Here is a 12,835-nt window from a genome sequence, read left to right as displayed (position 1 = left end):
TCTTTTCTGTAATTTAAGAAATTGTAAAAATCTGCTGGCAAAGAAAAAACTGAGTGCTGAAAAACTAAAAACAAGAAAAATGTTGAAGATAAAAAGAAATATAGTACAAATATAGCCCAATATTAACTAACATTATACTAACATTGTAAAGCAAAATGCAATTTTTTTAAAATGCAATTTTCATTTAATTTTGATGTTATTTACATTTTTGTCCTGTTGTTTGTTTGTTTATATTTTATTTATTTTTCATCAGCTATTATCTGCGATTTAAGAAATTGAAAAAAATCTGTAAAATAACAAAAAAATTTTACAAATTTTCGCTCCTTGATAAACTTCTAAAACATCAAGAAAAATAGTCCTGTTCAAAACTGTGAACAAAATAAATGAATAAAAATAAAACATGATGAAGATTAAAAACAAATATAGCACAAAATAACCCAATATTAACACAAACTTTGTTAAAAAAAATTTAATTACAATTTTTGAAATACAATTTTGATTGAATTTTGACGTTATTTACAGTTTTGTCCTGTTATTTATTTATTTATTGAGTTTGTTAGTTTTTATCTGCAATTTAAGAAACTGGGAAAAAAATCTGTAAAATAACAATTATATAAGATTATTTACAATTTTCACTCCTCGATATACATTTTTAAAAAATGTAATATACAAAGGAGTGTTAGTGGAAATTGTCCTGTTCACAAACTGTTCAAAAGAAAATAAAAAAAGTACAATAATAACACAATATTAACAGTCAAACTTTGCAAAAAAATTAAAATTTTTTAAATATAATTTTAATTGAATTTTGACGTTATTTACAGTTTTGTCCTGTTATTTATTTATTGTTTATTTATTTATTCATCTATTTTTGATTAATTAATTTATTTTCATTGGTTATTATCTGAAACTGGAAAAATCAGTAAAAAATGCTTGTTAAATAAAATTATTTACAAATTTTTACTCCTTGATATACATTTAAAAAAATTTCAAATCCACAGAAAAATTGTGGAAAACTGTCCTGTTCCAACACATTTAACAAAAAATAATAAAATTAAATATATACAAAAATAACCCAATTTTAACAGTCTAACATTGTAAAAAAAAATTAAAATTTTTCTGTAAATTAATTAGCTATCATCTGTAACTTAACATTACTGTGAACATTTGGAAATAATAAATAAATAAATAAATAATGAAATAATGAAATAAGAGAAATAACAAATAATAATAAATTAATAATAAATTAATAAAAGTGATAAGTAAATAATAAAAGAATAACAAATAAGTAAATAATAAAAGAAGAATAAATAAATAAATATATAAACCCATAAAATGTGCTGAAATAAATTGTTCGGTGGTTAAAATGAGTCATTTTCCACCGTGTGCCTCCTCTCCTTCTCTTCATCGGTGATATTTTCAGAATAAAAGCTGTCCTGATGAAAGCGTCTGAGGAAGAAACATCAGAATCCAGTTGAATCTGCAGCAGAAAAACAGCCTCAGCTCCGTTTGAAATGTTGGAAATCAGCAGAACAAGAAGGTCTGAGGACTGAAAGCTGCTCCTGATGCAGAATTAAAATGAAATGCGGGATAAAATGCTGATAATTTGGCCTCTAAAGCTACCTGCTGGTCTCCTAAGAAGACTTCTTCTCCTTCTTCTTCTCCTCCTCCTCCTTCTTCCCTCTGAGTCTGTCTGATCCTCGTTGACCGGCAGCATTTACTCCGTTTATCCCCGCCTCTATTCAGGGCGATAATCCCAGCTGCTCTGCCTTCATTAACCTTCTGCAGCCTGAAGCCTCTCCTCCTCCTCCTCCTCCTCCTCCTCCTCCTGGCCTCTAATGTCTCCACAGATACAGATCTTCAGCTAAATGCTCCTCAGGAGGTCCATTGAGAACATTGGGAACACTGAGACTGTGACTCCTGCAGGTTCCAGGTGTTAATTTAAACCATAAACTGGACCGTTGACACCAACACTGTCTAGAAGGTCAGAACAGAATCCACCTGCTCAGAGAACTGAGGTCTTCTGGGTTCAGGGAGGACTTCTGAGGACCTTCTGGGGTTCTGTGCATGGAGTGGTCTGCTGGAGCAGCAGGAAGAGAAGAGACTGAATGATCCAATTAACCCCGTAAGACCCAAATGTAAAAAAAAAAAAAAAAAAAAAAAAAAGAGTAAAAATAAAAAAATAAAACAAAACAAAAATAATTTAAAAACACTAAAATAAATAAACCATAATGATGTGTGTGTGTATATATATATATATATATATATATATATATATATATATATATATATATATATATATATATATATATATATATATATATATACACATATATATATATATATATATACATATGTATATATATATATACATACATACATACATACATATATATGTTTGTGTAAATATTAATATTTTCTTTTAGAAGGAGGAGTATCTATTGCTGCTCTCTTTTCTTCATCCTGTTTTTCTGTCTGCTGCTGTAACACTGTAAATGTCCCCGCTGCTGATCAATAAAGGTCTGATCTATTAGTAAAGAACTAGCGCCATCTAGTGGCACAAACAGGAACTGATTGTGTCCCTGCAGCCTCAGTTAAAGAAACCTCTAGGTCCAATAAAAGCTCATTTAAAATCTAAATTTGGTGTGAAAATGAATACTTTGGGGTTAAAATGCATTTAAGAAGAAACTGATTTATATTTATAGTGAATTGTATTTGATTAGCAGGTTTATTCTGGTTAGAAATGACATAAATAAGAGACAAATGACAGTAAAGCATTAAAGATGTTAATGATGAATTTCAACTACTTTTATGTTTGTTTTTACATATTTGTCTCTTGTTTTTGTCATTTCCAGCCAGAATAAACCTGTTGATCAAATAAAAGCTAATTTAAAATCAAAATCTGGCGTGAAAATGAATAATTTTGAGATAAGCTGTTTATCAGACAAACCAAAATTAGATTTATAGTGAATTTTAATTTGATAAACAGTTTTTGCCAGACTGGAAATGACACAAACAGGAGATAAAACCCAGTAAAACATTAAGTTAAAGCTGCTAATGATGAATTTTAACTACTTTTATGCATTTATTTGACATTTTTGTCAGTTTTTATGACATTTCCTGTCAGACTAAACCTTCTGATTGAATAAAAATTCAATATGAATCTAAATCAGTTTCTTCTCATATGTATTTTAACCCCAAAATATTCATTTTCACACCAAATTTGGATTTCAAATGATCTTTTATTTCACTAACAGGTTTATTCTGACAGGAAATGACATAAAAAGTGACAAAAATGTCGAATAAAAGCATAAAAATAGTTAAAATTGATCATTAACACCTTCAATTTAATGTTTTACTGGGTTTTATCTCTTTTTAATGTAATTTCCTGTCAGAATAAACCTGTTAGTGAAATAAAAATTCACCTAAAATCTAAATTTAGTTTCTCTGATTGTTTATCTCAAAATTCTGAACTCTCATGTCTATTTTTAGATTTATAGTGAATTTTTATTCAACCAACCACTTTCTTCTGGTTAGAAATGACAAATAAGAGATAAAACACAGTAAAACATTAAATTTAAGATGTTAATGATGAATTTTAACTACTTTTATGTTTGTTTTTATGTCATTTCCTGCCAGAATAAACCCGCTGATCAAAAAAAAATTAAATTTAGTATCATTAACTACATTTAAGCAGAAACACACTCACAGAAAAACACCTCGACTACTCAGAAGATGATATCTAAATCCACTTTATTCCAGATCTACACCTTCATCATCATCATCATCATCATCATCATCATCATCATCATCATCATCATCATCATCATCATCATCATCATCATCACACTCAGGATTCATCTCCAGCTAAACTAAAGCTGTGATAAATCAAAAATAAAACATTTGGTCCTTAATATATCGTCTAGGCAACATGGTATCAGGGTTTAAGACAGATCTGCCTGGTTGCTACTCACAGAGAACATCAAACACCACAGAGATGGACCACAGGAGGAGGAAGGGAGCCGGATGAAAGGCAGCAGGACGATGAAAGAGAGGAGAGTATTTACAGAAACGGAACCAGCACACCAAAGAAACCAGTTTAAAACTAAAACACCACACAGCTGGAACATCTACGGCTCCTAGGTTCTTCTCACAGCGAGTTTCTAAACCATTACAGAGGTTAGTTAGCAGGATTCTGATGAAGAGACAGAGGCAGGAGGGAGTCTGAGCTGGAAACCATCTTCAGCATTTATCACCACCAGTATTGCTGTTTTCTGAGCTCTCAGCTTCTTGTTTTAGCGGATCTGCAGCATATTTCCACGTCAGCCCCCCGAAGGCCAAACTACGAAGCAAAGACCACGTTTCTCTGTGCAAGAAACTCAGTGAAAACTAAAACCAAAGTCAGAGACGACGGGAATCACAGAGGAGGTTCCAGGTTTTCTCTGTTGAATGAGGATTTCTGAGTGTTTAAGGCGTCGTCTGACTCTTTTTCTGCACCAAACAGACCAATCGTGTGCACTTCAGTAGAAGATCACCTGTTTCTTGTTTTTCTCCTTCTTTCTTGTTCCCCAGTTCAGTCAAATAGTTGTTTTAACACAGAACTAATTTAATGATGTTAACCCTCCTGTTGTCCTCATTTACAGGCACCAAAAAATATTGTTTCCTTGTCTGAAAAAAAATCCCAAAAATCAGCAAAAAAAATTCCCCAAATTTCTGAAAATTTGCAAAACCTTCAGGAAGAAAATTCCAATAATTCCTTAAAAGTTTCCCTTAAAAGTTTTATTAAAAAAAAAAAAATCCCCCAAATTTGCAAGAAATTGGCAAGAAAATTCTTGTAAATATTTTCAAAAAATGAGTAAAAATCTTCCAAAAAAAATCCTAAAAATATCTAAAGTGATTCCATATATATCAGTAAAACTTCTATTTTCTTTAAGAACATTCACAGAAAAATCAACCAAAATCCAGTGAAATTTGCTGGATTTTGGTTGATTTTTTTTTTTATGAATGATCTTAAGAAACATTCTTAACATTTCTTATTTTCCACCAAAAAATGTTCAGAAATTTCCCAAAAACGTTGAAAATGTGGACATCAGACGTTTCACTGTGAAAATATATTTTTCCCACATTTTCAAACTTTAAAACAGGTCAATTTGACCCGCAGGATGACACGAGGGTTAAAGAGAGCTGCTGCTGTTCTTATATTCTACTGGAGATCTAGCTCTGAGGCATCAGTTACCATGGAGATCTATCCAGATTAAAAGAGATCCACCTTCGTGACTCTGTAAACTGACTTCAGGCCTTTAGAACCTCGCTAACTCGCTAACCTGGCTTCGCAGCTCGGCCCCCTGCTGGCTCCAGTGATCACTAACACAGATATGTACGTACATGTTGGGATGTTTGTTTTTTTTAAGACTCAGAAAGTCTGTCTCATCGATGGACAGCAGTCACACGAACACCTGATGTTCTAAGATGATCACATCCTAGAAGGAATGAAGCTCCAAAGTCACACAATTCTTCTTCTTTTCCTCACATGTTGGCGGGAGGTTGGTGTTTGAGTCCCTCCGAGTCTTTTCTGGCGAGTTGAGGGTCCTTTTTCCCGCCTTTAGGGGAGGTGGAGGTGGAGAGAGGTTGGGCGGAGGCGGCACCGGATGCCTGAGAGGTTTGGACCGACGGGGGGTTGAGTTTTGAGGACTGGACGCCCGGGGAGGCGGGGCTGGTGGACGGGTTAGCGGAGCTCTGGTTGGGTTTGATGGAGCAACTCGGGGTGAGGACGGGGGAGGTTTGTTTCACCGGATGGACCGAGAACGTTACTTTAGTTGGGGTGACGGAGCTGGAGGGGTGGAGTGGCGGATTGGGGCCGGAGGTGGAGCCTCTGGGCGGCTGGAAACAAGGGCTCGGACTCTTGGGGATGGACGTCACTGGGATGGGGGACGGGAAAGGCGAAGGGGTGAGGGTGGGAGTGACCGGGGTGAGGGTCTGAGTGGGAGTCTGGGAGGACGTGGAAGTTCTGGTGCGGGTGGTTTGGGTGGGAGTCGGAGAAGGGATGGGGGTCAGAGTGGGGCTGGGGCCAGACAGAGGGGAGGCAGACGGAGGGGTGATGGAGGTTTTGGTTCGGGGGCTTTGGGGGTGAGGAGGGGAGGAGGAGAGTAAAGACGAAGGAGGAGACGAGGAGGTGAGGGAGGTCTTGGTCCCATAAGGCTGAGGTAGAGGGACGGGGGTGGAGACAGAAGACGGAGGCGGTGTGGAGGACGGAGACGGAGACGAGGAGCGAGGAGAAGGAGTCGGTTTGGGTCGAGGAGTGGACGAGAGTGAGAGAGGAGGGGTGGAGCAGGGGGGAGGAGAGGAGGGAGGCACGGGGTAGGGTTTGGGTCGAGGAGTCTGGGTGAGGATGGGGGTGGGGGAGGAAGGGGAAGGAGTGGCGGAGGAGAGAGGGGTCTGTTTGGGAGGAGAGGCAGCAGGAGGGAGGTGAGCTCCGGGCGGCTGGTTGAATGGGACGTTGGCGACCAGCTGCAGGTTGGAGGACAGGATGCCAGCGCTGCCCCCTCTGGCCAGCTGCCCCGCCAGGAACGGCGCCGCCAGCAGGTTCCCTCCAGACGCCTTCCGGTGCAGGGGGGGGTGGGGCTGCACGGGAGCCCAGGAGCGGTGAGGCAGGGTGGGCTGCGACGCTGACAGCAGCCGGGCCTCCTGGGTCAGTCGGCCCAGCGCTGGCAGGCCCTGAGAGCTGCCGCCTCCGTGACGCAGCAGAGCTTCTTTAGCTCCCTGCTGAGTCGTGTTTCCATCCAACGGGCTGCCAGCTGGGGGGTTTGTGGGCGGAGCTTTGTGGATGGGATGGGCCGGTCCTGTCAGGGTTCCTATAGGTCCAGAGATAGGTGAGGGGTGATCTGCTGGCAGACGGAGGCCGTAATGCAGAGTCCTTCCCTGCTGGACAGACGTGGGGACAGAAGACGCTGGAGTGGGCGGAGTCTTAGCAACAGGAGGTGATGTCACCCCAGCAGGGGGGCCCAGCGTGGACGGGGAGACGGGGAAGCTCCTGGGAGACAGACCTCCCATCCCTCCCATCCCTCCCATGGCCATCATCCCGATGAGGGAGCTGACGGAGGGCCGGAGGGGCTGCAGGACCGGAGCTCTGGGGGGCGACAGGGGGAAGGAGGAGGAGGGCGAGGGGGAGATGAGAGGGGAGGGCAGGAAGAAGGCCCCGCCCAGAGCGTGCTGCTGCTGCAGCTGCTGCAGTTGCTGCTGCTGCTGCTGGTGCATCAGGGCGATGGCCACGTTGCTGGTGGCGGCAGCGGTCTGGAGGGGGGCGTGGACCAGCGGCGCCCAGATGACAGGTCGAGGTCGGGGGGACACGGTGCCGCTGCCGCCCATCACGCCGCTTCGTCCGGCCGCGGCGGCAGCGATGGCGTCCTGCATGGCTGGCATGCTGTCGTGTTTGACGATCTGCTGCACCAGCATGCTGTCACAGGACCCCAAACCTCCAGCCCCCAGGCCGCCGCCAGCAGCTCCACCACGACCTCCGCCTCGACCCATGCTGCCGCCCAGAGAGCCGCCCTGCGACGACTTACGCAGCAGCATCGAGTTCTTCCTGCCTGCAGAGGGCGACAAAGATCCAACATCAGCAAGAACAGAAATCCCAGAAATAGGAACCACAAAAGAACAAACATGTCTGTAGATTCTCAGTCATCCAGGTCACGGTCATCTAGAAATCAATTGGAACTCTGTTGGTTCTAGAACCTACAAAGAAGTCCACTTGATTTCTATTGCAGCTGCTACAATAAAAGAACAAAAACATTTTCTGCTGAACAACAAAACCAGTCAGAAAGTTTGTCTTTTCTTCACTGAGAAGCTGTAGTTCTGATTCTGAACGTTTCATCACTTAAGTCTGAGTCTCTCAATATCCTAAAAACCTAACCATGATTTTTTTTGTGAAAAAGATCCAAAAACTGCAGGGATTTACGGCAGATCAGGTGAAAAACTGCATTTGGAGGCAGGGATGACTTTGTACGGAAGTTCATATGCAGAGAAAAAAAAGAGTTTGAAAAAAACCTGGAACCTTTCATATAGTCTTTGAAAGACATTCCTGGTTATCTGTCTGTGCAGCATCAGTTACCATGGAGAGCTAGCTCCTCAGCATCAGTTACCATGGAGAGCTAGCTCCTCAGCATCAGTTACCATGGAGATCTAGCTCCTCAGCAACAGTTACCATGCAGATCTAGCTCCTCAGCATCAGTTACCATGGAGATCTAGCTCCTCAGCAACAGTTACCATGCAGATCTAGCTCCTCAGCATCAGTTACCATGGAGATCTAGCTCCTCAGCATCAGTTACCATGGAAAGCTAGCTCCTCAGCATCAGTTACCATGGGGATCTAGCTCCTCAGCATCAGTTACCATGGAGCTCTAGCTCCTCAGCATCAGTTACCATGGAGATGTAGCTCCTCAGCATCAGTTACCATGGAGAGCTAGCTCCTCAGCATCAGTTACCATGGAAAGCTAGCTCCTCAGCATCAGTTACCATGGGGATCTAGCTCCTCAGCATCAGTTACCATGGAGATCTAGCTCCTCAGCATCAGTTACCATGGAGAGCTAGCTCCTCAGCATCAGTTACCATGGAAAACTAGCTCCTCAGCATCAGTTACCATGGGGATCTAGCTCCTCAGCATCAGTTACCATGGAGATCTAGCTCCTCAGCATCAGTTACCATGGAGATCGAGCTCCTCAGCATCAGTTACCATGGAGAGCTAGCTCCTCAGCATCAGTTACCATGGAGAGCTAGCTCCTCAGCATCAGTTACCATGGAGAGCAAGCTCCTCAGCATCAGTTACCATGGAGAGCAAGCTCCTCAGGTACAGTTATCATGGAGATCTAGCTCCTCAGCAGCAGTTACCATGGAAAGCTAGCTCCTCAGCATCAGTTAACATGGAGAGCTAGCTCCTCAGCATCAGTTACCATGGAGAGCTAGCTCCTCAGCATCAGTTACCATGAAGAGCAAGCTCCTCAGCAACAGTTATCATGGAGATCTAGCTCCTCAGCATCAGTTACCATGGAAAGCTAGCTCCTCAGCATCAGTTACCATGGAGAGCTAGCTCCTCAGCATCCATTACCATGGAGAGCTAGCTCCTCAGCATCAGTTACCATGGAGAGCTAGCTCCTCAGCATCAGTTACCATGGAGAGCAAGCTCTTCAGCAACAGTTACCATGGAGATGTAGCTCCTCAGCATCAGTTACCATGGAAAGCTAGCTCCTCAGCATCAGTTACCATGGAAAGCTAGCTCCTCAGCATCAGTCACCATGAAGAGCTAGCTCCTCAGCAACAGTTACCATGGAGAGCTAGCTCCTCAGCATCAGTTACCATGGAGAGCTAGCTCCTCAGCATCAGTTACCATGGAGAGCTAGCTCCTCAGCATCAGTAATAATAATAATAATAATAATAATAATAATAATAATAATAATAATAATAATAATAATAATAATAATAATAATAATAATAGTAATAGTAATAATAATAAATAATAATAATACCTTTAATTTATAATGCACTTTACATACAAAATCTCAAAGTGCTACAATTCATTTAAAAGAAACATTTTAGAAACAGTAAATATGTTAGAACTTAAATAAGAATGTCTTTAGCCCTTTCTTAAATGACTCCAGGGACTGTGGGGCCCTCAGGGGTGGTGGTAATGTGTTCCACAGTTCAGGAGCAGCTGTCTGGAACGCTCTGTCGCCCATTGTTCTCAGGTTGGATCTTGGAGTGCACAGAAGGTTGGTATTAGTGGATCGAAGTTGTCTGGAGATGGAGCGAAGGGTTAAGAGTTCTGAAAGGTAGTCCGGGGCAATTACCATGGAGAGCTAGCTCTCGCTAACCTCATCATTTAAACGGTTGAACTAATAGTTTCTTCAACAACAGCTGCAGATTTGGTCGATCTTTTCTTTTCTTTAATTGAAATATTTCCATACAAATGATTTCTTTTTTCATCTACATCTTCTTTTTCAGCATTTCTCTCCCATTCTTCTTCACTTTCCTTCGTCTTGAAAGTAACGTTCAACCCTCCTGTTATGTTTCGGATCACACTGACCCATTTTAAAGCACAAAATTATAATTTCTTTAATTGTTAAAAGTATTTTTTTGGTCTGAAACTTCTTCTACGTGGCTTAATAAGTGTAATCAACATAGAAAATGACAACAACTGTCACGTAAAGTTGTTGGATTTTATATGTAGGTCTTTCCAACGTACATTTAAAAACATTTTAAGTTGCATATTTTATGAAAAACTAGTGAATTATCCTCATGGAACCAGGATCTGTGAGAGGCAAAGAATACCATTAGACTAAATATTGATAGAAATGACTATTAATGGAGTTAATACTGAGATATAAACTCTGTTTAATGGGATTTCTGGATAATTGAACATGATCATCATTGCTGTTCCTGAGAAACGAAGCCAACAGGAGGTTAAATCAGAGGAAATAAAGTTCTCAAAATGTTTGGTTTTCTTCTATCCAGCAGCCAGCGATGACGGATCTCAAACTGGATGGATAATAAGTGTTTGTAAAGTTCTTTGCTCGGACAGAACGATGCAGAACCCAGAAATCCAGAACAGAGTTACCGATTCGGTCCAGTCGGTCCACGGCCACGGTCTCGAAGGCCCGCCTCATCATGGGATGTTCCTCCAGAACCTCGTTGAAACTGTCAACGCTCAGAGAGTAAAGACGGCAGTAGGTGTCGGCTCGGACGCTGGCGGTTCTCCGTCCACGAGTCAACAGACAGATCTCTGGTGACGGAACCAGAAGAACAGGAGAACATGGAGAGAACAAGGAACCTCACAGGAGCAACGACGGAACCATCAAAAGTCATCACATTTAGAGAACTAGTTCTGCTGCACCGGCTCTGATTGAAAGCAGAACATCTGGATAATTATAAAGATGTGTGTGAAATTTCCCAAACTACTCAAAATTTCTCCACAATCTGTTAAATCGTCCAAAATTGGACTCAAAATGGTGTATAGTGACTACAGAAATGTCCAAAAGTAGGCCAAAAATTATCCAAACTGACCTAAAAATTGACCAAAATGACTCAAATAATCTAATATTAAGTATTAATTGTTTTAAATTACTAAAAAACTTTCCAAATTTACTGAAAGTGTCCAAAATGACAGAAAAATTGTGAATAAAACGACACAAAATGGACCTTAAATGACTCAGAACTCGTCCACAAGGACTCAGAGTTTCCATCATTACTTTAAGAACTGAAGGTCAGTCAGTCCTGAATATTTCAAGAACTTTGAATGAATCCTCAAGAAACCATCTTGGAACCACCCAGGAACCATCTAGGAATCTACCAGGAACCATCTAGGAACCACCCAGGAACCATCTAGGAACTACCCAGGAACCATCTAGGAACCACCCAGGAACTTATGAGAAACCATCTAGGAACTACCCAGGAACCATCTAGAAACTACCCAGGAACCATCTAGGAACCACCCAGGAACTTATGAGAAACCATCTAGGAACTACCCAGGAACTATCTAGAAACTACCCAGGAACTTACGAGGAACCATCTAGGAACTACCTAGGAACCTACGAGGAACCATCTAGAACTACCAATGAACCACCCAGGAACTTATGAGAAACCATCTAGGAACTACCCAGGAACCATCTAGAAACTACCCAGGAACCTACCAGGAACCATCTAGAACTACCCGAGAACCTAAGAGGGACCATCTAGGAACTACCCAGGAACCTACAATAACCATCTAGAACTACCCAGGAACTTACGAGGAACCATCTAAAATGACAAGAAACCAGTTTTTTCATATTTCATCTCCTCCATAATCAGAGATTATTGATCTACTGTCCAATATTCCAGATTCTGGATCAATGACATGATGAGAAAATTTCAGGTTTTTATCTTTAATAGTTCCTCATGTGTTGTCGTTCAAACACATTTAATGAGAGAATAAATCTGATTAAATTGGGAGGACGGGCAGATTTTTCTCAGATTTTATCTTTGATATTTCAAACTAAAATTTCACAAACATCTTTCTAAAATTCCAGATTTCATGAGATGAAAAATCTAAAGTAACTCAGATATGTTGGAGCAGAAGGAACCAAACTTCTCTTCTGGTTCCTGAGACGTTCTCACCTCCAAAGTAGGACCCATCGCTGAGCTTGGTCTCCTTGTTCCCTCGGGTCAGAACGCTGACCCGTCCGTGCTGGATGAAGTACATCTTCCGTCCGACGGTTCCTTCCCGGATGATGAAGTCTAACGGCTGGAACACCTCGAAGCGCAGCTTGGTGAGGACGGCGGTGACGAAGTTGGGATCTGCGTTGGCGAACAGCGGCATGTTGGCCACCAGGCTGCGGCAGTTGAAGCTCACGATCTCCTGGAGAAACAGCAGGATGGAGGTTGGGTTCCACGGCAGGACAGAACGTCTGGGTTCTACTAGCGTGAGCGTGTCTGTGGAGGCGTTACCTCTTTGAGCGGCTCGCTGAGTTCCCCCAGGATGTTCTCCTCATCGAACATCTTGCCCTGGAAGCGGTGCTCATAGTACTCGTGGATCTTCTGCCGGACGTCCGCGGGAAGCTTGTGGAACGACATATACTGTTCCACCTGCTTGTACTGTGAGAACACATGAACAGAACATGTTAGCGGTCCCTTTAATACACAGCTAGAACTTTCTGATTCCAAAAACATTTCCAGAATGTTCCTCTTAAAGGTAGGAGAACTAAAGATGTTCTAGAAATGTTTGGTGATAACACTAAAGAACTTAAAACTTGTTACACCGAGAACCGTTCTTCCTTTGTTATCAGTAAAAACTGTGGGGATATTTTCTAGATTCT

At 41.6% G+C, this 12,835-nt stretch overlaps 1 protein-coding gene and 1 long non-coding RNA gene across 2 annotated transcripts in view; both read right to left on the bottom strand.

The window, feature by feature from the left end:
• Positions 1 to 454: 454 nt before the first annotated feature.
• LOC129349708 (uncharacterized) lies at positions 455 to 1,932 on the bottom strand. Its single transcript, XR_008602821.1, has 2 exons — positions 1,621 to 1,932; positions 455 to 1,477 (listed from the first exon to the last, which is right to left on the bottom strand). It is a non-coding gene; the product is annotated as an uncharacterized LOC129349708 (long non-coding RNA).
• A 1,801-nt stretch (positions 1,933 to 3,733) lies between these two features.
• LOC111567469 (potassium/sodium hyperpolarization-activated cyclic nucleotide-gated channel 3) overlaps positions 3,734 to 12,835 on the bottom strand; it is a 28,395-nt gene continuing 19,293 nt past the window's right edge. The window contains exons 6-9 of the mRNA XM_023268623.3: positions 12,468 to 12,614; positions 12,138 to 12,378; positions 10,603 to 10,767; positions 3,734 to 7,583 (exon numbers count right to left, since the gene is read on the bottom strand). Coding sequence (XP_023124391.2) covers positions 5,524 to 7,583; positions 10,603 to 10,767; positions 12,138 to 12,378; positions 12,468 to 12,614 — 2,613 coding nt within the window. The 3' untranslated portion in view covers positions 3,734 to 5,523. The remainder of the gene's footprint in view (positions 7,584 to 10,602; positions 10,768 to 12,137; positions 12,379 to 12,467; positions 12,615 to 12,835) is intronic.

The sequence above is a fragment of the Amphiprion ocellaris genome, chromosome 9 (assembly GCF_022539595.1).
Source record: "Amphiprion ocellaris isolate individual 3 ecotype Okinawa chromosome 9, ASM2253959v1, whole genome shotgun sequence".
Taxonomy (NCBI): domain Eukaryota; kingdom Metazoa; phylum Chordata; class Actinopteri; family Pomacentridae; genus Amphiprion; species Amphiprion ocellaris.
This window is presented reverse-complemented; position numbering and strand designations above follow the sequence as displayed.